Raw genomic sequence first — 26,280 nt, forward strand, 5'->3', positions numbered from 1 at the left:
CTCATTTCCTTAAGTATCCCCCCAAAGATACCCTTGCAATTATGAGAAACAAGCCTATAGCTTTCCCCACTCCCCTCCTCAGCAAGGTGCCCAAATAATCTCAGCAAACTAACTTCAGACACATACAGACAAACACAGCTGCAGAATATCTATTTACTAATTTTAAATGAATATTTTAATTTTCAAGGAAATCAGATAATCATTGCAGTATGATATATGATCCTCATTTTCCTGTTTATCTGTGGGAAAAAACATTTCAAGGTCATCTTTATGGAGACTGCAATATTTTTAAAATTTAAATTGTTTTGTGGGCACCTACAAAAGCTAAGTAAATGATTTCTTTATTGGAGATAAAATGAACTCTTTTAGGCTATAACAATGCAATACAAGTCCGATAAACCAAAATTGAAATCTACAGGCCTTCAGAGAGTGTTCGGAAACATGGTTCATGTGGCTTAAGACAAGAAAGGAAAAGATAGGAAAAGAGGGGCCTGATACCAGAAAAGTAAGGGTCAAAGTAAAAAACTAGAGGGATGCTTGAGTTAGTTTCCATTAGTTCAGAATAGCAAATGGTAGTAGTAGTAATAAGGGTAGGAACTAAAAAAATTAGGCACTGTGCTGAGTGATTTATTTAAATGCATGTTCTTGTTTGAACCTCCCAGTAACTGTATTCCATTTAGCCATAATAAATGATATTAATATCTCAATTCACACTGAGGAAACTGACTTAGAGAAATTAGATCCCTTGTCCAGGATCAAGAAGCTGACAAGTGATAAATACTAGATTCAAACTCCAGTCAGTGTAACTCCAGAGCTAGAGCCTTCATCCTCTACAAGACACTGCCCCAGAAGTGTGAGAAGCAGAAGGAAAGGAAGCAAAACCAGGCTAGGCACCTGGTCTCCATACTGAGACTTCTCTGCCTCTGTTTGTCCACTCAGATTTTCACACAGGTTAAATTTGAGTGGACCATGTTTCTGATTCAGTAAAGGTGTAATGCTCTTGAAAAGGCACATCTGATGTGATCTGCTATTGAGGATCACGTTTGCCAACCTGCCAAATCTATCACTACCACCACCCTCACACCACTCTATCGTCACTGCCTGTTTCCAATCTAAAATGTCATATAGCTCTCTAATCCTGAAAGAAGCAATCTATTCCAAGAAATAAAGAAAAGTCTTTTGATATGACATAGAGACATTTTCTTTTTTTTTTTTGCTTTCATGTATTAATTGCTAAGACCTAACATTAAATTTCCTTTCTTCAAGGACATTATTAATTTTCAAATTTGTTATTGCTGTGTGTGTGTGTGTGTGTGTGTGTGTGTGTGTGTGTGTGTGTGTGTGTAGGGGGTGCTCAGGAAAATGTAAAGAGATACATATATTTCCTTTGGACATATTTGTTTTAGAAATATTAGGCTGGGTGTGGTGGCTCACACTTGTAATCACACTGCTTTGGGAGGCTGAGGTGGGAGGATCACTTGGGGCTAGAAGTTTGAGACCAGCCTGGGCAAGCAAGAGAGACACCATCTCCCCAAAAATTTTTTTAAAAAATTACCCAGGTGTGGAGGAGCTCACCTAGCTACTCAGGAGGCTGAGACAGGAGAAACACTTGAGCTCAGAAGTTCAAAGCTTCAGTGAGCTATGATTGTGTCCCTGAACTTCAGCCTGGGTGACAGAGAGACTCTGTCTCTATAAAAAAAGAGAAAGAGAGAGAGAAATTAAGAAGTTTATATTAAGTAGAAAGTGGTAATTTTCATAGTGAAAAAATTGATATTCACTCATTCAAACTTTATATTGAGCAAAGACATGGAAAAATATTTACTCATCATGTTCCCATCTACATAAGCATTCTATTTCTTAGTTTTCATGGAAAATTTTAAATTCAACAGAAATACTATAAAAAGAATGCTACTGCATTGATAGAAACATCTCACTTGATTTTTAAGTAACCATATTTAGGTCATAAGCTATCAAGTGATCTGGAATTCCAAAGTTCTACATTATAGTCTTACTCTGAAACTAACATGGCATCCTTTTTTGATAAACTTTGAAAATATGTACTTCCTTAATTGTATATTCCTAGTTTTTTTTTTCTCTAAATGTTAAAATAATGGTGTCAAAACCATAGTGGTTGAGGCGTTTTTAGATGTCTTCAAACTAAGAATATTTAAGCATTCACTGTCCCTTTATGTCAATGTTCTATGAAGTACAGTCTACTGACTAAAACTATAATTACTGTGGATTCTTTTGAAAAATTCAGATTATGGTTGGCTGGTTTAGAAATTCAAAAGGTATTTTAAATGTTCAAAATTGAGAAGCAATTCTGGAAGTCAAATTTCATGAAAATTTCAAATTCATATTAGTTTCAACTGCATTAGAATCTAAACAAAAAAACAGTTTTACTTCTAATCACTCTCTCCAGCTACCTTATATCAAATATCCTTTCTTCATTCCTTAATGATATTACCATTAGATATCATAAATTTCCCGAAATTTTGAATTATTTAATAGTAGGCCCAGTTCAGCTTAAAACTTGAATCTTATAATCAGTTTGAATATCTTCTCTTCCCAACAAAGACTTGACCCATAGCTTGAAGGACCTGGAATTGTCCATCTTTTGCTCATCCCACAACTCCAATACTAGAATGGAAGGAGGGACACAGACTCTTAATGTTGTTTCTATTCCTGTTGCTTTAGGGAAGAGGAATTACAGAAGTTAAATGTCTTCATTACTTAACTGGTACCCTAGTCACAGCCCTTTCTTGGTTGATTGTCCTGCATCTCTGGCTCTTGCTAACTAGCCTGTGTGACTGGCCTTGACGTGCCGACTCTACCGAGGGGTATGTGGGTGTTCTTTGAGGCCCCTGTTGTGCCTCTACAATGCAATGGAATCAGAGATTCAACCCTGCCTGGCCTCTCCCAGTCCCCGTTTGGGTCCTGTGACCCTAACAAGTCCCTCTTGAGTCCCGGCAAGAAGGCTCAAACTCAGCCTTTTCTTGTAATCCTCATTTACCCTACAAGAGCCATCACAGAACCTTGTCACTTCAAATGGCAGGAGGTCAGGCTGCCATAGGCTGCCCTACTGCCAAGCCCCACTGTGTTTCTATTTTCCCTGATGAGCTAGACCCAAGGGGAGATGAGTAAGCCAATTTCCCAAGCAGATGCCCCAGCAGGGAGTGAGAGAGCAGTTTCTCCTTGTAGGAATTCCCCGGCTTTAAGAGGGCCGTTCTTGGAGTCCCGATCACTTGACAGTAATATTGGGGAGTAGGCACCTCATCTCTCCTCTAGTATTCCTTCTTAGCACAAAACTGCACTGACCTACCCCCGTGGTCCTCTCACCATCGGTCTCCCTGTGTTCTCCCTGCATAGACCACAGGGTTGGAGGGGGAAGTGGTTCATAGTAGGTATGATTCTGATGCCCTTTGGTAAGCCCTAGAAGGAAAGGTTGGGCTATAATTTTCTGCAAGCTTTCTTCAGAAAGTGGATACTTGGCGCCCTTGTCTTTGTCTTTGTTTGGGTTTTAAATATAATGCTGAGATGGCAGGAGCTGCCCCTTAACTGAGTGCCTCTGAGGGGTCCAGCATGATGTGAGTCTCTGAGTCAAACAGCTCATTTAAATTTCGCTTTGAACAGAAACAGAATCTTGACTAGAGACTATGTTTGGTTTGAAAATCAAAAAATTAAACAAAACAAAATTCCGGCAGGGAAGAATTCTTTGTGTTCTTTTTATCTTCATTGATTTGGTGCCTTAACATGGAGCTCAGGATTCTATGAACAGACTAGAAGGTCAGACCCCCAACAGCTTTTGGGCTTAAATAACAGACCCTTGGAGGTTGCCATAGGTGACCAGGTGACTTGCTCTTTGTTTGGGGTTGTTGTTTATTATTTGTGCAAGTAGGGACAGCCAGAAAGGGCAAGATGAGAGATCTGTTTGCAGAGCTACACGTTTGTCACATGTCATTGGGGCTGTTCAATGTGGCATATGAGCACCGCCTACTCCATCTCATCCTCACAACCAGCTTCACAGGCTAGGAGGTTAGTACAACAGAACCCTCAAACAGCCATGCATGAAAACTGTTATGGGAAAGGTAGGGGAAAAAAATAGGAAAAACTTCCAGGCATCCACAAATATTTTTAAAAGGAAGTTCTCTGACTCATTTGCACTGTGATCTTTCCTTCCTTGGTCCCCACAGCCTTGACATCAATGCTTGTAATTAGGCCTCCACCACGACTCTGAGAAATCATGGCATCTTTTTATAAACAGCAAAGAGCAATTTTGAAATGTTCCCATTATGGGAACAGGACAAACATTTTGTGACAGACGCTCCCTTAAGCTTTGTTCTCTTCAGGCTTTTTAGTTACCATGAATAGTTTACTATCCGGATGCATTTTTCATTTAGTTAATAGCACCCTCTGGTTTTTCTAAAAGCTTGTTTCTTCAAAAATTCAGTGAATGTTTCAGAACATATGAAACTTGGCATTTCACTAACATGCTCATAACAAATAGAAATTAATAGCCACCAAAAAGGTATGTGGTGACTGGAGTTCTATGAAGTGACACTTCAATCTAGAGCTTAAAAAACAAAACAAAACAAAAAAGCCCAACCCATTCCCCATCAGGCATTGATTGGCAGTTTTGTCTATGGCTCAAGTAAAAAAAAAAAAATGATGGCATGAGTTCCTGATTTTATCAGGATCTCTGTTTTATCCCATACAATTGTGCCTTTCAAAGGTCAGAAGTAAGATAAGATTTTGGGTGGTCAAGAAGTCAGATTTAATGTCTCTTCCTTGCCTTGCAAAGGAACTACAATATATCAGAACTGTGAGTTTTTATTGTTAGTCTTCTTAGGATACCTTAGAGGTCATCTGGTCTAAACTTCCAACTGAAGTTTCATCTCCTTTAACCCATCTAGTAAGAACAAAGTCTGCTCAGATATTTTAATAGTAAGGAACTCACTCTCAAGTTAAATGCTGCCTTGTACTGAGCTCATAACTACTTCTTTATACCTGCTTCCTAGCCCTCATTCTGCCCTCTGAAGCACTTAGCTGGAGTGTCTTCTTCCTCTTCATAACTACCCACAAAATATTTGAAGTTAGCTGTTTTGGCGACTGTTAATAATCACATTTGGCTTTCCAGTGTAGTAGAAGCTGGTAAGGAGATAATGCAATCTATCGGTAATGGGTAAGAAAATATAAATGCTCTGATTGGTTAACAGGTACTTTAAAATATATTTTACTTTATAATACATACAAATATAATAAAAACAACTGAATGACAGATTCATCCAGTTGGAATGAACTTTAGAGATTACATAGACCATATTGCATACACTCATTGCTGGAATTTCTTTGGAATGTAACTGACAGAAGACCGGTTCTGGATTGGAATCTCTAGCTCACGGGATAATCCATGACAGCTTTAGAGCCACTCCCTCTAGTTGCCAGAGAATTCTTCCTTACATTGGGCCAGAAGCTGTCTTTCCGTACTTTGCATATCAAGATCCAATTCTGCTTTCTGGGAAGACCAAAGCAAGTGTGTATTCTCTCGTACCAGACACTTTTTCATCTCTCATGGCAGCTATTGTGATGACTAATTTTAGCAAAATTTTGATAATCTGAACAGGAAGAAGCAATGCCTGGAAATTTATACAATTAGGGTAAAATCATACTTCTTAGAAGTAGTATAATCCCTTCTCTTTTTTTGAAGTGAGATAATGGAAACCTAGAAAGATTGGACTACTTGGCTAAGATTGCAAAGCTGATTGCTAGTTGAGTTGAGCCTGCCACCTCACTCACCTTACATATACTAGGTCTTATCACTATGCCTTCTGCTAAAAATTAACTTGAAATGCATTTGTCCAATCAATTATTGCATGCACATATTTTCTAATCTCTGGCAATTGGCAGTTTCAAGGAAGACAAAACAGATAAACTACATTGTAAAATCTCAAGAATAAGAAAATATTTTCTAAACGTTCTGCATTTAGGAGATTCAGATCAAGTGCTGGTTTCTCCATTAACTAACAGCATAGCATTAGTTAGTGCTGTGCCTCTTTGGTTCAAACTGCTTCTTTGGGCCTCAGTTTTCTTTTTGTAGACTGTGCTTGTCTGCCAGTTTCTGTGACTGTACCTACCTTAGCAGGAAAAGCTCCATGAGTGTGGGAGAGGGAAGTATTTCTATGTTTGTCAAGCATTTTTCCTCACTGGATAAAATCAGTTTTAAGCTCCCTACCAGTTCTAAAACCCAGTGCAGACTTCATTTCTTATTCAGTTCTGATATACTCTTTTCTTCAATATGGAGGTGGTGAAAATTATGCCGCAATCCTATCTGACCTCTGAAGAGAGATTTATTTATGAAAGAAGCCTAAAAGGGGAAGCTAGGATGTAAATACCAAAAATAGAATAAAGCAGTGGTCCACAGCAGACTGTAAAATATACACTATAAGTAATTCACCTGAAATCAGTTCTCACATGGGTTATAAATTTAAATGTAACTTAAAATTTAAAAATAAAACTTCATTGATAATTTTAAATAGCCATTACAAGTTTTCACTAAATAATGATAGAGCATCATGTCTACTGCCCTTTCATTTCCAAGTTTTATTATAAAATTTTTCAAACATATAGAAAATGTAAAAGAAATGCATAATAATGCATATATTACCTATAATCAATATGTTCCAATAATATTTACTATTTTTATTTATTCTTATCTATCCCTATTTTCATTCATTAGCATCAATCTCATAATTTTTGCTGCATTCAAATTAAGTTAAGCACGACGTTTTTCAAGGGAATACAGGGACAAAAAATGTTCACAAACACGTACAGTCATATAACCACCACCACAGGGGTCAGCACACCAAGGAGCCCAATTTTGGCCCTTTGCCAGTTTGCTAAATATTTCTCATGTCTCTGATAAATGCGTGAAAAGTTATGATTTTTATAATCTGAGTTTTTCTTGCTTTTAGTGTACGGGCAATGCTTTTTCCAAATTTTTACATCTTCAGCAGATATTCAACTCAGTATTATACATTTCATGTTGCAGGCCATTATTATCTTAAAGGAGTCTCATTGTTTGCTTGTATTAATGTAGTTATAATATCATATTTATCCGTTTAATATTTCCTGATTCTAGATACTTTGATATCTCTCCTCATCATTAAGCTCTAGAAATAGAATGATACAATTTTAATAAGATTATGAGAATAAAATAATCTACACTGATATTTTATAAGTACTTCAGAGAATTTGAAAATAAAGGATTTTCTATTTAAAATGTGACCATAATAAAGAAAAGGAATTTATATTTTCTCTGGATATAGCTTTGAAGTGATTGCTAGACGTAAGATCTTTTAATGAATTATCGTGAGTGTTATAACCATCCTTTCTCCAAGACTGAAATCAGGTCTCTGAAGGCACTAACCACTCAAAGAAGCACAATAAGGTAATCGGATTAATTGTCTGAGCCACTTATGTTTGCTAGATATACTGTTTTTCATGAATATTGGAGTCATTTTGACTTGGAAGAAAAATATATCTCAAGGCATTTGCTTATAAGAAAATGTTATATTTTCCATGAAAGAAATATATACTTTTAGAGGAATTACAGTTTAATTTAAAAACTGCACATTCTTATGAATTTATCAAGTGAATAAAAGAAAAGTGAGGCTGCCTTAACAGGATCTTCTAGAATTCTCTTAGTGTCCTGAAAGTCTTAAAACATGGCTGGGACTCAATATTATTACATATTAAAAATACATGTTGTATCTAGTGTAACTGTATGATCTCTTGAGCTTCAAGATCTATAATGGTTAAACTGCATATGTCTTTTTTTTTTAGTGATTTGACTGAAAATCATACTTACAGTGAATCTTTCTATAATTGCAGGTTTTATATGGGGAGAAATTAAACAGATGTGGGACGGTGGACTTCAAGATTACATCCATGATTGGTGGAATCTAATGGATTTTGTGATGAACTCCTTATATTTAGCAACAATATCCTTGAAAATTGTTGCATTTGTAAAGGTAACTGTTATTTCTGTTGTTGATAAAGCGTAAGTTCTGATTATTAATGATATACCTTCAAAATACTATTACTTTTACTAATTAAGTTACCTAGAGCTTTATCTGTATGTGAAATTCATCAGCTCATGGTTTTGTTGATAGATATATAGGGATAAAATACATAGATAATGCATAATCTATAATCACAAAACAAGTTTCAATAAACACTCAGAAGTTCTCATCCAATTTTCTTGCATCTAAATAGAACAATATAGCAAAATTATTCACAGTAGCAACTCTGGTTTCTAATCCTTTCCATTTTTAATGATATTCCACCCCAAACACTGTTTAAATTTTGGCAACCAAAATCTATTTTTATCAGTTATAACTAATAGATAAAATTTCATAGACAGATCAAAATATTACTCTTTCAAAGCATTGAAATTATTATTTCAGTTTAAACTAATATAGTTTAATATAATTACAGCAGAATATAATTGGTCTCCTCATCCCATTCAATATGACAGTGCCTAAAATCTCACACACCCATTCCTCCCCCAGATTTTGTACAACATCAATCTTATCCCCAACCACATAATTTACATAAAACATTTTGTTCTTCAATGACAATTGGGATTATTTTGTACTTTGGGAGATTTTTTTTAAACCAAAGGATTATCTACTCTATGTTTTTCCTTTTCCCTCTTTCCTTTTCCTTTGAAAACAAAGTATTTTAAAATGATTAGTGAATTGGCAAAAAACAAAGAATGTTTAATTGGGTGTTACATGAATAATTCATGCAATTTAATGATCTGAACTAGAAAATGCTAACATGTTAATGAACTCTTACTCATTTAGTCTAGTTCTTAAAATAGTGACCTGAGTCTCTTTGGGCAATTTTTAGTTATGACAGGATCAAAACTGCCCAAAGTTGAAAAGGCCATAGTTTCCAGCATTTGTTCAAGTAAAATGTTGCCAATGTTCACTAAAATATTAGGAAAAAGCAATTTCTATCAGTTTTATGGAAAGCAAGCTATGTTTTAAGAATGAAAACACAACTTGGTAATTTTATCTATATGCATTGAGGCTAATAACCCTGAAGAGTTTAAGACAGCAAAAGATACTACCTTAACGTAGGAGGTGGACAACCTGTTATTAAGGGCACAGCTCTTCAATCCCCTTTCCTCTGTGGTGATCCTTAGGTACATCTATAAAGTTGTTTAGACCTCCTTCTACTAAAAAGTAGTACATGTGAAGTTTTTTGTGGCCTTGTGTTATCATAAAATTATGGAATTATATGACAATAACAGTTTTACTCTAACTTCTAGGTAAATGAGAATGATGAGGAGGGCTTGCTAAAACACAGATTCCTTCACACCATCCACAGATTTTAAATTAGGAGTACTAGGGCAAGGCCCACTTTTGCATTTCTAACAAACTCCCAGGTGATGCTGGTGCAGTTGACCTAAGAAAGATACTTCGAAGAGCTTTGTGTTGTATAATCCTATTCAACAGCTCAAGGAAGTGTCAGATTGTGTCCCAAAGAAACTTCTATTATGCATTTCTTAGAGACAATATTTCAGTTAAGATATATAGCATTTGTATTTATTACCTTTATATGGTATTTGTTTTTATGCATATACTGTTTCATATACAAGAAATCTCGTATTGTAGTGAGTACACTTACATATGTCAGTGGATACTTGTGTATTTTTTTGCCTCAAGACTTTCAGATACGGGATTTCAATTTAATTAAAATATTGTGAATTCAACATATGCAAAATCTATTTTACTATTAAAATCTAAGCACTGTTCCTTATACTACAGGGAAGCTTTATGTTTAGAATTAAGCTCACTCACCCCAAGTAATGAAGGAGGAGAGGGAAGAAGGAAAAGGATATGGAGTCATGCACAGCAATACCACAGGTGACAATGACCTAAGGAACATGAAATGTTCAGAAAATAAGTTGCATATATACTGGTTATAGGAATTCAGCTATGAGTGTGAATCTAAATTATGAAATGTTCTTTATGAGTGATTTGCTTCTAGTACGATGTGTGTTTGAGTTGCGTGGGTATGTTCAATGGCATGTGCTTCAGAGTCATTTCCTGGGCTCATTTCTTTCCCCTATCACTTCTTAGTTGAGTGACCTTGGACCTGTGTCTTCACTTCTCTTTGTCTCATCCATAAAGTAAGGAAAATTATGATCTCTAGCTTATGCTGTTGGTATGAGAAGTAAATGAGTTGATATCTTTAAAGTGCCTGCTACAGAGTAAGCACTCAATGTTAGTTTTTCTTCTTTTTCTTTGACTCCTGCTTTCTCATCCTTCTTCATATACTTTGAGTCCACAGGTAATATCTTTACTATGTCTCCTCATTTGCTTATTTTAGTTCAAAAAGGGTTTGAGCTCTAGACTCACACTTGCCTTTACTGTGTCTAATCTGTGTGATTTGGGGCAAGTTGTTTAATGTAGTCCTCAATTTTATTACCTGTAAATTGATGATGATAATCAAAAGAGAACTTACCATGGGAGTCTGTGATGCTGTGCTGATTTGTTGACTCATCCTTCCTTCCTTTAGTTTTGTTTTAGCCTTTAGTTTTTTCAGGGTAATTGTTAATAACTTACAAATTACTGTTTTAGGAAAAGCTGCCTTGTTTTTGTGCAAAAAAAAATAGAATCTGGTATAAATAAGGCAAACAGCTATTATATTGATCAAGCAGCTAATTCAATCAATGTGCATTTATTGGAGCACACTAAGAAATTAGCTTTTGATCTTGTTACTGAGAATACAAAGATGCCTGAGAGGTAGCCCCTGCCTTCAAGTAGCTCACAGTCAGGTAGATGAAAGAGAAATCCATATAAGTAAGGATCTTACAGTGTGATAAAGTCTGTAACAGGGGATGTGGTAGCATCAAGGAAGGAACTGAACTTGACTGTAATAGCATGGAAATGTATAGAAGACATAGTGAGTGGGCATCTGTCATGCTCATGAGCACAAATGAGCATTCAAGAGAGAAAACACACAATGTGGAAAAGTCCGGAGTATATAAAGCCGAGTTCAATGTCTTCGCAGGGTGATCCTGGAAATGGGGGCAGGGAGAGAAGGGGAAGGACTTTCTACATCTTTCTATAGAACTTGAATTTTACCTTATAAATGGTGAGGATCCATTGATGATATTTAAGCAGAGAATGATTCAAATGATGACGAGTGCCTGAAATAGAGCAGTGGACATAGGGAGAACTGATAGAAGATTGGACTTGAGAAAAATTTAGAAGGTAAGATCTACAAGATAGATAATTTAATTATGAAGTAGAAGGTAGATGAAATCATCCTAATACTGCTCCCTGGTAAACAACAGATTCATCTATTGTACTTCAGGCGGGATCACCAAATGGTTATAACTGGCAGCTCTGCTGGGATTGTACAGGTTCTGCCTCCTATCTGAGGGTGCCTGAACAGGAACAAAATCTAGTCCTAGGTCTTTTTGGCCAAGTCATGGAACTGGACCAAAAATCTGTGTCATTATATAAAAAGGGAAACTTTGTTATAATTATTCTGTTCAGAAGGAGAACCTTTTAAAATATGTCTGCAATGGGGACAACCCTTGTTTAATTGGTCCATTGTATTAGTCAGCTCAGGTTGTCACAATAAAATACCTTAGACTGGGTGGCTTAAACAAAAGAAATGTATTTCTTGCAGTTCTGGAGCCTGGAAGTCTGAGATCAAGGTGGCAGCATGGTTGGTTTCTGGTAAGGGTTCTCTTCCTGGCTTTCTCCTCGTGTCCTCACTCTGCAGGGAGAGAGAGAGCAAACTCCCTGGTGTCTCTCCTCATAAGGACACTAATCTAATCAAGAAGGCCCCACCCTCATGAGCTCATCTAAACCTAATGGCCTTCCAAAGGTACCATCTCCAAATGCCACCACACTGCGGGGCTCCAGCATATTAATTATGGTGACAGTGGCAGGGGGGCATAATTCAGTTCATGGCATCCATCCTTTTTCAATTCATCCACTTGTAAGGGAGATCTTTTTAGAACACAAACAAAATGACCCTTCTAACCAAGGCCATGGTTGAGTTTGGACTCTAAATCCACGCTTGATGTGACTACTGCTTTTATCACTTCCTACCTGTGTAACTTGGAGCAAGTTAATACTTAATCTATGCTTCAGATTTCTCTTCTGTAAAACAATAACAGTAATCAAACCTCATAGCATGTTTGTGAAGATTAAATCAATAAACATTTAATGCCAGAGAACAGAACCAATATAAGCACTCAGTAGTTGCTCTTAATTTTTATATGCAATGCAACAGCATTATAATATGCAAAGACAGAGCACAAAAATATATATGACTTCAATATTCTTCTCTTTAAGTGCAAGGTTGTGTGGTGCTTTCTTGAATACTCTTATTCAATGGCATTTTACAGCTCATGGATTCTGGATTTTTTTTTAATTTGCTTCTAATCCTCAAGAGGAAAGTTTGTCAATTATTTTCTCTTTGCACTATGTATGAAGTATTAGTTAATCTGGAGCTTGTTGATGCCTGGGGGTACAATAATAAAATGTCACTTCAGCTTCATTAGGGCTGGTTTATTCCTAAATATTACTCAACCCCTTTTCTATATGTAGAAATTATCTCTTATAATTATCTTCAGTCATTTGGCAGAAATGATTAAACTGTTATACCTTCTCCATTGTGTAATTTAAGTAATATTTTCAAAAATCAAAATTATTATGAATAAGAGCATTTGTTTTAACAGCCATGATGGCTTTGTTTTATAACACCATTCTAAGTAGTTCTATCTATCTCATTGATCACTTCTATTATCTGCTAGAAAGGGCAAATACTGCAGTTTCCATTTTATAAACTATGTAACTGTAGTCTACTCCCAATCTCATGGGATTTTCTAAGATATTCTTTAGTTTTATGGCAGAGATCTGTAGAGATTTTAATATTAGTTGTTTAATCTAGAATTATCTACTAGAGGAGAAAAATCATATGCCTTCCTGGTATAAATACCTGGTCTTTTTGGTCTTTCACTACTAATTATCTAATGAATTTGTAAAAAGGGAAATATTTTCACCTTGTAAAACACACATTAAAACCAATATATGTTTTCTATTTAGTCTCATATCACAAATATTTTCATTTTATATAAATTTAATTTTTACTTATTTTGATTACTTAACTTTCACAAGTATGCATGCATCAGAGACTTTAGAGGACATAAATATGAACTAGCATATATTTTCCTACATTCAAGAAACTTATGATCCAATATTGTGATTTAATTCATCTTTCTCTGTTAACAGATCCATCTTCTCTAACCACCCTGCCTTTGATTATGTCTATAATTCTTCTCCCTAGAGTGGTTTTTGAGCTTCCATCATATATAAAGCACTTGACTAGATGTGCAGCACCTAAAAATATTAATACATTAGACCAAGCTTTCTGCATGAAAAACTGACAAGTAATCTGAAGGTATATATTCTATCATGTAAATCTGCAAAAGGAGCAGTTCCCTTATAAAAGAATCTGAGTAGAAATAAAGGCTTGGGGCAAAACTAAACAAGGGTAGGTATAGACTGAAAAGTAAACACAGTACTTAAGAGAAAGAGCAAAACAGGAATTGGTGACCCTAGAAGGGCTATAGGTGTTTAGGATAGCTTTTGATTTCTCCCTCAAAGATGATTCTACAATGTGAAGCTACCAGCTCTGGTCAGCAGGATCCTAGTGTCCACTCAGCTGCAGATCTGCAGTCAGAGTACTTGTCAGGGGAAGGATTAATATTACTTGATAAATGTTTGTCTTCTTCACCATATTATAAACCCATATGGTATGTTCCTCGATCACCACTATGAACTCCGAAGATAGTGCCTAACACAGACAAAGCACCTGGCATATACTTGATGAATTAATAACATCCTAAGAGTCAAAATAATTAGAATTTAAATTAATTTTAGACAAATGGATCAATGTTCATGGAAAGGCATTTCAGTAAGAATGTGTGGCTAATTTGGGGAATTACCAATGCTGAAGGTTTGAGCCAGAGGAGCATTAGTTACCTAACTGGGGACAAGTGGCAGGTAAATCTTCAAAGGAAGTCAGAACACAGATTCCAGAGGCTTTGTGTGACATGCTAAGAAATCAGATGGTCATCTCAAGGACAATGCATTCAGTGACGAATATTAAGCAATATGTAACATAGTCTGATTGGCGCCTTTAAAAGATCATTCTGGAGGAAATAGATGATTAAGGAGACAGGATTCAAGGCAGGGAGGGCAATTAGGAAGCTATTATAATTATGTCTGAGACACAAAGAGGAGCTGTTTTAGGACAGTGAGTGTGCTGAGGAAGAGAAGATAGCAATGTGTATAAGATTCAGGTTTAGATGCTGGGATTTTGGAAGGTAAGACTGTAGAATGAACCTTAAATTCTGACTTGGGCGATCTGTTGCCATTCACTAAGATCAGAAGGCATAAATGAGAAGGAATTTGGGGATGAAAAGGTGATATGTTCCATTTTTGGTTTGTGAATTTGAGATGCCTGTGCAATATTATCCAAGTGGAAAAGTCAATCCAAAAGTAGAACGTACAACAGGACTGTAAGGTGAGAAGGCTGGGCTGGAGATGTAGCGTTGGGAAACGTCATCCAGGGAAAGTGGGTAGAAAGAGAAGAGAAGAGGCTTGAAAGGCAAACAACATTTAAGGGGCAGGTGAGACAGAGAAACCTATAAAATATACTGAGAAGAGGCAGCACAAACATGCAAAGATAAAAAAGGATTGTAGATTTTATAAATAGTTTTTAAATAATAGAACTAAAGAACATTTTAAAAATTCATATTAATATTTTAATTCCTGATAATAGGTGTGGAAAATATATTTGATGATTGAAGAATTACAGTTATTCTCTATAAATTCAAAAAACAGGATTTGTAAGAATTTTACAAATCACTTTGTAGGCTGGGCACAGAGGCTCATGCCTATAATCCTAGCACTCTGGGAGGCCAAGGCAGGAGGATTGTTTGACTCCAGGAGTTCAAGACCACCCAGAACAAGAGCAAGACCAGTCTCTAATAAAAATAGAAAAATTAGCCGGTCTAGTGGTGCACACCTATAGTCCCAGCTACTTGGGAGGCTGAGGCAGAAGGGTCCTTGAGCCCAGGAGTTGGAGACTGCAGTGAGCTACGATGATGCCACTGCGCTCTACTTGGGGTGACAGAGCAAGACTCTGTCTCAAAAAAAAAAAGTCACTTTGCAAAACTATGACTATATTTAAAAATCTAAGAAAATATATATGTGAATAATGGAAAAAAAATTTCAAAAGCAAAACTTAAAAGAATGAAATCAAGAGATAATTGCTCAATGTTTATATGTCTATTTATCCCTGACAAGAAGTGAGTGTTTTTGGATCAGAGAACAGATAAATTATTTACCCATATAGCAATCTTAGTATTGGTTCCCCACACCCCACCCCGGTCCCCTAGGAGAGCCAGATGTACAAGGGTTTGTACCAGAGGAGAGAAACTTGGAGATTATGAATCCCACAATTTATATGGTGCAGCTGAGCCAGCTGCCCATCTTTCCCCGGAGAAGAAAAGAGAAAGACCTTAACTTTCTAAAGTAAATAAATTCTCTCTGGGGATGCAAAGGCCTCTAGGTTTATTATTCTGAGAATGTAAGCAGATGGCTCCAGGGGAGATGTTTCTAGTCTCTCAGGAGGTCTCTATCTTTAACTTGCAAGAATTGTTTGCCGTTCATGCATCCTTTAATTCAGATGCCAGGAATGTTTTGCTCAGAAGGCCTTGACCTTGCATAAAGTGGACATATTCATGTAGCATTGTTTCCTGACACTTAGTAAAAGTGCTAGACTCTGAAGCCAACTTGGATAATTATACGGGGGCAGAATCTGTAAAATAGAAAACCGTCCTCTTATGATTTTTTGAGTCCCAGCTGAGATAATTCACTATGCCCAGCACGCCCATAACAGAGCAGGACCTAGTCAGGGTGTGATAATGGACACTACATCCAGCTGCCATGGATGTGCACCTAGAGCAAGGCACAGCATCTGCCTGAGGTTTGAAGCACGCTTAAAGCTCTGACAACATATAATCTCCATCTACTCCTAGCCTCACAAGCCCCAGACAGAATTAATCACTTCCTCTTCTCTATTCTCTCAGCACTTTGTGTTCATCTCTTAGTGCATTTTTATTATAATTACTTGTGCCTGTCTGCTCACTGGAGTATGAACACTAGACAAAAGAAAATATTTCTTGAGCACCCACAATATGCATGGTATTGTGTTGAATGTCGTAAGAAGTTCAAAAAACTGATTGCATTCTTAAGAATACTCCTTGTTTCATTTTTTTGTACATTTTGAAATATAGTCCTAAGCTATATTCAGTAAAAAAACAGAAATAGAATTAGCTGTCAACATAGAGGAAGTTGTTTGGAACTTAGGCATGTGTGTCCTTTAAGAGAGAAGTGGGGAAAGGATGGGTAATGCAATCTTGGTCTCTGAAGAAAAAGGAGGTGTCATGTATGGGGGGACTAAATTGAGAGAATTTAGGTAGTGTTTGGTGTCCCAGCGTTTCCTGTTATAATGAATAAGAAAAAATATCTTAACTTTTTTTTTCTGCATCTTCGATAATTAGCTATTTTATGCTAAAGCTATGCGTGGGAATGTTCAAGAACATTTATCAAGATTTAAAAATAGAAAATAATTTTCTTCTGGTTGAAACTTGATTGTTTTAAACTGTCAGTCAAGCAAGAGTCTGAGTGTTGAATAAGATCAGGAGCTTGTGATGCATTTTCTCCCCGGGGCGATTAAAACGTACTATCTATTAGTTTCAAGGAAAATTAATGGATTAACATTTGTAAAGGTCTTTGGCGTAAGATGAACTATAAAAAGAAGGAAATTATTCTGAAAGGGCTCATAGAACTTTCTTTTTTTCTTACATGATCATTAGGAAAAAGATCCTGTTGTCTAGACATATATTTAGTGATAAAAAATTAAATTCATTGTTCAGTTCTAATACAAATTTAATTATAGGTTTCCATATTGCAATAGTTTAAAGCGCATATTTGACCCTTTTGTAAAAAGGACACAAATTTACCTGAATAGTACAAGGGATAAATTCCATTTTGCTCTTTTTAGTGTTCAACATCAGGGTAATTCAAAGCTAACATTTTAATTAATTCATTTACTTTTTAAATAACTGCTGACCAAAATTTAAAGTAGCAAATATGCTTTTCTCTGATCACATATTTTATCTAATTAAAGTATGTTCAGATAAATATTATATTTTTTACATATTAAATATAAAAAATTAGCAATTCAGTGACCACCAGGACAATTTCTAAATTAGGTAGGATTTACATTTAGGATTTACCAGATAAAAAGCACTGATGTTTATGCCCATATTGGCCATTACTATTTCCATGGCAACAGACAACTATTTTCACTCAGTCATAGGTAATTTGTATGCTACATGTATTCCTCTAGAATTGGCAAGTGTGTCAAATATTATAAGTGAGGTCATTGATGATTTTGTTCATAATTTCATAGTTTCTCTTTATAATGTAGTTTTCTTTGCTATCAAGATATTGCAATCTTTTCCCAATATAAAATTAGATGGGGTTTCTTTTGCCTTATAAAACATTTTCTTTTTCTTTTTTTAAAGAGCATTACAAAATTCAAGGACATATGTAATTAACATGTTAACAAAAACTACAATTGACAAGGACAGAACTGGAAGACCACTTTGAAACTAAAGCTCATAAATTATAAATAAATAAACTTTTGTTTTTGTGTAGATCAATGTTGCTGCCACCATCATGGAGGACTTCAGCTTCCTGACAATCGGTCATTATGCTTGGTGGACCTAAAAAAGCTGTGGAGTCTGAACTTGACATATTCATATGCACGGGTTTGATTTACTTTCCCTTTGTTTCTCTGTTTTCTCCAGTACAGTGCTCTTAATCCACGAGAATCTTGGGACATGTGGCATCCCACTCTGGTGGCAGAGGCTTTATTTGCTATTGCAAACATCTTCAGTTCCTTGCGTCTGATCTCACTGTTTACTGCAAATTCTCACCTGGGACCCCTGCAAATATCCCTGGGAAGAATGCTCCTGGACATTTTGAAGTTTCTATTCATATACTGCCTTGTGTTGCTAGCATTTGCAAATGGCCTAAATCAATTGTACTTCTATTATGAAGAAACAAAAGGATTAAGCTGCAAAGGCATACGATGTGAAAAGCAGAATAATGCGTTTTCAACGTAAGTCCAATAGACATTTCTACTGGTAATGCTGTGCACCATTTAGAGTGCACATTTCATGAACTTGAAAAATCCATGACAAATGGTTGCAAACAAAATGGGGAATTAAAATTATGCTTCATGCAGAAAACAGAATTAGCATAGCTTTGAATAGAAATGAATCTTTCTGACCTAAAAAAAATACCTGCTACACTTATTTTAAGTTTTAGTAAAATCACCTTTTCTTTTAAATGACCTCATTAGAAGGAAAGCTATATTATTAGACTGTTTTTAAAATGTGGAATAATAAAGGAAACCTATGTACTATTGACAGGACATTAAAAGATGGAGCAAATGTAAAACCAATCATGTTAGAAAATCCAAGTACGTTTCAATGTTTCCTCATGGGTTTTCGAGGTACTAAAGTCTTTTCACATGTCTTCTAGTTCCCTACACAAAATTTAAGCATTTAAAATAATTCACAATGGAAACCCAAGACTAACTTAGCCATTATGATTACGCACGTAAAACTCTCTGCCCCTATATCGAATGAGAAATAGGCACCATCCTTTGTCAACCTCCAGTAATTCTCATAATCGGCTTTACTGACAGCCCAGGCCTGTGAGCACCGTGTCTGATGCTCACACAGCTCTCATAAAATATGCCTCTACGTGTCTGTGCCCATTTCCGTCCCACTCTGATAAAATATGATTAATTAGCATATGAATTAAGAAGCCAGGTGATTTTCTTCTGCATAGCAACCGCATATGAATACTCTATGATTTTGTAGGTGATTTTAAAAGCCCAACCTTATTTTGAGGCCATCAAAGAATTGTGTTTAATATAGGAGAGGACGGTAATTTCTCGAGTGGGAGAAAATCAATTATCTCATATAAACTAAATCACAGATAGCTAACATGCTTTGTTGGCTTAATTCCACATCTGTTTTATCTTTAATGCCAATATTTAAAACTCCATTTTAATTAATCAACATCTGTTTATTTGTACATAAAATTTTAATCTCAGTCTTAGGATCCTCAATTCCTTTCAGAAATAGATTTGATACAAACCATGGATCATAAAGAAAACACAAAATCATCCTAACTAGCGTGGTCTTGGATGACGTCTTGGTTTTGATATCTGAACTTATCTTTCCCCCCTCACTTGTGATCCTTGACTTGCTAACTTGGCCAGGGTAACTAGGACTAGGGATTTACACTGGTCAGATCCCACCAAGCTCTCTCCCTTCATAAATGGGAATTCTGTCTCTAACAACCTTCCTGGATATTTTGCCTACTGGCTAGTCTCCTGGATTTCCATCAGAGACCCTTTTGCACACTCTGCCTTTCACAGCTTTCTTGTTACTGTATATACGGCATACCCTGATGCACACTGCTTGCCAAGACCACCCCATCTGTGTCTGTTGCCATATCCTTCTGATCCCCTGCTTTGTCCTCCAGAGGCAGAACTTCCCACCACCTAGAACTAACACCTAGAACTGTGTTATCCCCAAGGTCCTCTCAGGAAAAAGCTCTGGTTCCTAGACTCAACCCTTCTGACCTATCTGATTTCTCAGCAGTCAACAAGCTTACGCCTAGCACTATCCTGATTTATGATTCCCTAAAATTCCTAGGAATCCTCTTGTTCCTATTATTGGTTTCTTAGCAAATAATTACATATTGCAAACTAATTATAACGTCAGTCCAAGAAGATTGTGGCTACACAAGTCTGATGTGAAACATCTAATATAAATTGTATTCCAAAAGAAAATATTATATATTAGATTATTTGTATTATATATTACTTTACCAATATCTGTTTCCTCTATTATCATGAAAAGCAACAGATAATTGCATATCTCAAATATTAATAGCCCAAATCATTCAACCCAAATAAATCAGTTGTTCCACCTGAATTATTTTTTTCCAGATAGAGGAATATAAATCTGCACCCAACAAATTATTTTTGCTTTAAGATATTCAAAAACTAAAAAGTATATTGATAACCCCTAGTATTATTAAGTAGAATGTACAAGGCACAAGTCCCCTTCCCTTGATGACCTTGTTTCAGAGCATAAGGGATATCAATTATTGTCAGAGGATATGTAATGATGCTCTCAAGGCTCCTGCTTAACATCTTATTTCTGTGATTTTGTTGGTTTTCAATTTTCTTTTTGTAATTCTGTATCTTCCATACATTTCAGACTTTTTTTTACTACCCACCATTTCAGAGATATTATTCCATATGAGGGTTAAAAAATGTAATAACTCATGTAAGGTACCTAACACAGTGCCTGTTGTACAATGTCATAAAAAAATGTGAGCTACTCTTACTATTCCCATGACTGGTAGTGGTAGAGTATTATCTCTCACAGGGTTCCCTCTCTGTCACTCCTTCCACTCAGGCTACAAACATATGCTGAAACTTTGAACCCGGGGTTTCCCTTTAGCTACTACTCCTGTCACTCTCCTTCCTTTTCATCCAAGCAACTCTAAAAAAGAAGCCCATAGAAGATATCTTGTTTCCTCATCTCTCATTCATTCTTCATTCAATTGCAATTTGGCTTCTGTTTCCATCAGTCACTAAAACTACTGTAGTAAATACCATCTGGAGCCTCCTCTTGTCACCTCCACCAGGAGATGTTTATCTGTTTACATCTTACTTAATATGTTTGCCTCATTTGACCCTTTTTAACACTTCCATTTTTTGGAATCTTGTCCTCCTTTAACTTCTGTGTTACTTTTTTTTTTTTTCACTTCACCTCTCACCTCTCCAACCTTTTCACTTTACTCTGAGAATTATATTGCAATTACTGCTTTTAAATAGTGATCTGCCTTAGCATACTAACCTCAGATGCTCTTAACAGTGTCCCTGTGAAAACTCGCATATGCCTACGGATTTGGCCCTGTGTGTCTAAGAGATGACTTCTATATTCATATCACTAGCACAGATTTCTGTCCCCAGGTTGCGTATACATCCAACTGTCTGTTGGATACCTCTCCATGTATGTCTCCTCAAGACTTAAATTCAAGCAAAGAGAACTCATCGGGGTCTCTCTCAAACCTTAGTCTTCCTCCTCTTCAGCTGCCATTTTAGCCAGTGCTACCACAATCCACCCAGTGTTTTATAGTAGATCTTTCCTTTCCCCCACGCCTTCCACATGTAGTCACTCAATAAACATCTATTCCTGCTCTCTTTATCTTGGCACTGTCTCCCCTTGCTCACTGCCCATGCCTAAGTACAAGTTCTCTTGCCCCTGGGCTCTGCCTTCCTTCAAATATCTTCCATCCTGCTTCCTGAATGAGCTCTCCAAAGCCAAATCGCAGGCTCCTGTTTAAAATATGGAATGGCTTCCCATTCCTTAACAGATAACAGCCACATTCCTTATCTTGACATATGAAGTGCTTCAGTGATCTGCCCCTTGCCTCCTTTTCTAGTTCTGGTTTCATCCTTCTCAATTCCCCAACCACACTCTCCTGTTCGACATTTCCTAATGGCTTATAAATCTCCAAATATGTTATTTCCTTCCTCATCCCAGAATGCCCTTGTTCTGCCCTCCCATTTGGTAAAATTTTGTTCTTTTTTCCAAATCCTACCTCAGATATACCTTTTCCAGGATGCCTTTCCTGGTCCCCTGACTGTGAACTCGCAGTGGTCACAGCCTGTGGTCCTTGTCTCCTATGCCTCTCCATGCATTTTCCCACCAGGGAATGGACACTTCCTGCTCCTTTCCAGGCTGTTTTGTTATTAACATGAGAAAAACTACATGTCACTAAGAGAAAGCAAATGTTTAGTCACTGAAATTATTCTATATACAATTTTGAGCTAATATAGTCCTTGGGAAGGAGCTCTCCTACAAGGGCACAGGCTTTGTGACTGGTTATGCTTGTTAGATAAAGCTCCTTTATGTTTGTTGGAGCTGTATTCCTAATGGTTGGAACTGGCCAATTAAAGTAACACTTTATTTGTTTCAGTATTACATTTTTGCTTATACACTAAAGATCAAATATTCAGATGGGTTTTGTGTTAATTTATGCTTGCTCATCATTTTAGTCTCATGGAATAGAGGAAAACTTCAACTGTGGAGTACATTACCTTTTTCACTTGTTCAGTTTTTCTGGTCTTAAGTATATAACCAGGGAAACAAGCTAATCATATAAAATAGCTATAGAGAAATATATTCAAAAGACAATAGACAAAATATCTTCAGGAAGACAGAACCTCAACCCATACAAACTCTCTTCAGCCCAGGTCTTGTGCTATCGCTTAATTAAGTTGTGGCATTATCTTGGGAAGTTTTCATTCCTCATCTCACCACAGAATAAGGAACATATTAGTCACATAAAGGCATTCTGATATGTGATGCAACTAATGATCCTTAAATCTATGGCAGTCTTGATCTCAATAGATTTGGGAACCACTAAGGATTAAAATATTTCTGGAAGCAATGGCTTTGAATGTTAATCGAAATTGATGTTTTAAAAACTCACCTAATAAAAGAACATTTTATTTAGAAATACCTTGATACCAGTATCTTAATTTATATGAGATGTAAATATATTTCAGTTACATGGAACTATTCTGTAAATCTCACCACTGATTCATTCCACTGAAAGAAGAAAAATAAAAGAAAGAAAGAATAAATTCTATAGTTAATCATAAAATGTCATTTTGTTTTGAATTTTCCCGTTTTAAAATTTTAATTTTAAAATGCCGATAAATATTTTGCTGAAGGGTTTACTAGTGTTCCCTAAAAATTAGTAGTACTTATTTAGACAGAAGCAAATAAGTACCATTCAACTGTAACAACCCACTTATCCTGCATTACTGTTTTTATTTGAGCTGTTTTTATTTGAAAAAGCAACTGTTATGAGATTTATGTGGTAACATTCTAAATAATTTATCATATAACTCATGCTATTTACCTTGTAACTTTCTCTAAACTGCTATTCATGTCAGGAAAAACGAGCTGAATTACGTTTGTATATTCGCAATGAGAATACACACTCTTTGGGAAGAAAGAATACAATTATTTCACGTTAAATCCAAAGGAGACTGTCATTAATTTTAGCAGTTGTCCTTAAAGTTACTAAAAATAAAGAATTCATGGCCATGGGCCAAATTTACTTTTTCCTGAGAAACTTTTCAAAGAATAACTTCTAGTGGCCTTAGTCTAGGGTCAATGAACTAGATTAAACTCTCCCTCGTATTGTTGGAATCTGACATCTGGGCTGCCCTTTAAGCAGACACGATCACCTCTCACACAGTGTACAAAGTTCTGTTGAGGACTCCCAGTCTGACTGACGTTGGTCAGGTCGGTGCCCTTTCCGTTTTATAATAATCTGTCATTCCATCATTTAAGAGCTCTAGGAAAGATAACGAATTAAATTTTATATAATTATTCAATTAAAAATAAGAAATTGTTTACTTTTTTAAAAAAAAACAATAAATTTGGGAAAATAAGCCCTGAACTCCAGGTAAGGCATTTGTAGTTAGATTCTCCTGGTTATATGGACCAGAAATGTATGGCTTATTTCAAGTAACAGGCATTTTGTTATAAGAATCATGCACAGAACTACAGCCATTTGATCCTCTGAGCAAAGGTTGACGTTGGCTGAGGCAGAATCTAGAGCAAGCCCTACCTTCAGGAAGATCAGGAGTTGACACAGTGCTGGGGCATGGAATTTTTGCTCTATGTATCAGCATTAAAGTGACTATATATATCCTCAGAGTTTACTTCTTGCCTAGCTTTTTCATCGTCCATTCTCTGCTTCTTAGTTATTGCTGTCTCAAACCCTTGGCATCCCATAATTCCAGTGACCCTGACTCGATGTCATAACCCCTGTCAAATCAGAGCCTTTGGGCAACTACCTCATTATCTTAGTATTTCTAAGTTAAACTTTCCTAGAAAGGAAATTTGATCATTTTTACCTTACACAATGCCATACGACACACTGGCCTTACATGAATTGTCTTTCCTTGGGTCACTTCACCATGGTAGACCTAATTTATGGAGTCACTGGGTAAGGAGCCTTTCCATAAGAGTCTACAGGCAACAATGTCACTCAGGTTGGGCGGTGCCAGAAACTGTAATTGATTTGGTCCTGCAACACGATTCCAATCTAATGGCAATCTTCCTACAGTCTGAAATCCTACCTCCCTAGTCACCATGCCAGGTGTGAGAAGGTTTTTGTTTTATTTTTACAATATAATTTAAATATTCTTATTTTAACCATTTCTCAAGGAGTATAAAAGCTGTCATATTTTTATTACATTATATTAATGAATTATAATGATCCCATTGAAACAGACAAATCTCCATTTGGGTTCAGATACTCCTCAGCTTATTATTCCATTTTGGAGTAAGTTATGGAAACTTTACTTTCAATAAAACCACCAGAGTTCACTCATTGGCTAGAATGAATAAAATATTCTTTGAAATATAAAAAAAAATCACATTTTATTATCTAAGCATTCTGAGCCTCTTTGCCATCTTATAGGATGCACTACATGCAATTTTAGTGTAAATGTAGGAATCTGTCATGATGACATTGTTTTTAACCCTCCTACAACCAAAGCAAAATCAGGTAAGAGAACTGACATTTTTGAGGCCTAAGCTTTGTGACCTACCATTTATTAACTATCACTTAGTGCCCTAGAACAGGGATAGACAAACTTTCTATGCAAAGGACCAGATAGTAAATATTTTAGGCTTTGTGAGACATACATTCTCTGTTGCAATTACTTCCTTCTGCCACTGTAGCACAAAAGAAACCATAAATAATGCATAAGTGAATGAGAATGATTTTGTTTCAATAAAATATTATTTATGAATATTGAAATGTGGATTTTATATGATTTTCCTATGTCACAAAATATTACTATTCTTTTGTTTTTTTCTCCCCAACCATTTGAGAAATCAAGAACAATTCTTAGTTCAATGGCCATGCAAAAACAGGTTATGGGGTCACATATATACCACCCTGTGCTGGGAAACTAAGTGTAGCTTTCAAAACTTTGGGGAAGATTAAGTACACCTAGGAAAATTAAGCATACCATTTGTGCTAGTTTGACGAAAACAATTTTCTTTCACTCTTTTTATTAAGTTTAATTTTATAATTGTCCTAAAAGATTATTTTTATGTTGATATGCATTTTAACTTAATCATATATAGATATGTAATAGTACCAAGTTCTATTGTTATATCTTGTTGTATAATGGTTCTATGAATATAGCTATTAATGTCATTTTATCTTTTTTCCAGGTTATTTGAGACCCTCCAGTCTCTTTTTTGGTCAATATTTGGGCTTATCAATTTATATGTGACCAATGTCAAAGCACAGCACGAATTCACTGAGTTTGTTGGTGCCACCATGTTCGGGACATATAATGTCATCTCTCTGGTTGTTTTACTCAACATGTTAATAGCTATGATGAATAATTCTTACCAACTTATTGCTGTAAGTTTGACTAACTTTATATTAATTCAATATTCCCCCTAGAATGTGTTGTTCCTAGCTATACTTCATCTTATTATCATAGGAAATAAGATCTATAATTGGCTGTTGATGAGACAGATAAGATTTATGATATACATAGTTAATTTGAAATCTCTGAGCAGTATTATACTATATGTGACTATATATTAGTCTTGTTTTGTCATATTACACATGAGTAAAAAAAAATAAACTAAATCCACGTTGCCAGGCAGTCGTCAGCTATGGTAAGCAGTAGTGAGTATGACTTACAATTAGGCAGCTCATCTCTGTGTAGTGCCCACTGGTTTTTGCCTCGTGTCTGTTTACCCTACCATTGCCTGCCTGGCAAGATACAAAACCCAGAGAGCAATCCAGTAAATGGTAAAGCCACAGGATTTTCAGTTTCCTAAAGCTTAGATAAAGCAATATTGAAGTAACATTGAACTCCGTAGTAGAATATATAATAGAATTTGTGTTTATTTGAAACCCTGGAATCCAAACAATTTAGCTTCATCTATTTATTTACTTA

At 36.0% G+C, this 26,280-nt stretch overlaps 1 protein-coding gene across 7 annotated transcripts in view; it reads left to right on the plus strand.

Annotated features, from left to right (window-relative positions):
* TRPC4 (transient receptor potential cation channel subfamily C member 4) overlaps positions 1-26,280 on the plus strand; it is a 166,133-nt gene that overhangs the window by 122,347 nt on the left and 17,506 nt on the right. For all 7 annotated transcript variants that reach the window (XM_045567646.1, XM_045567648.1, XM_045567649.1 and 4 more), the window contains 3 exons: positions 7,891-8,030; positions 17,981-18,294; positions 25,538-25,733. In XM_045567646.1, coding sequence (XP_045423602.1) covers positions 7,891-8,030; positions 17,981-18,294; positions 25,538-25,733 — 650 coding nt within the window. The remainder of the gene's footprint in view (positions 1-7,890; positions 8,031-17,980; positions 18,295-25,537; positions 25,734-26,280) is intronic.

Source organism: Lemur catta, chromosome 13 (genome assembly GCF_020740605.2).
Source record: "Lemur catta isolate mLemCat1 chromosome 13, mLemCat1.pri, whole genome shotgun sequence".
Lineage (NCBI taxonomy): Eukaryota > Metazoa > Chordata > Mammalia > Primates > Lemuridae > Lemur > Lemur catta.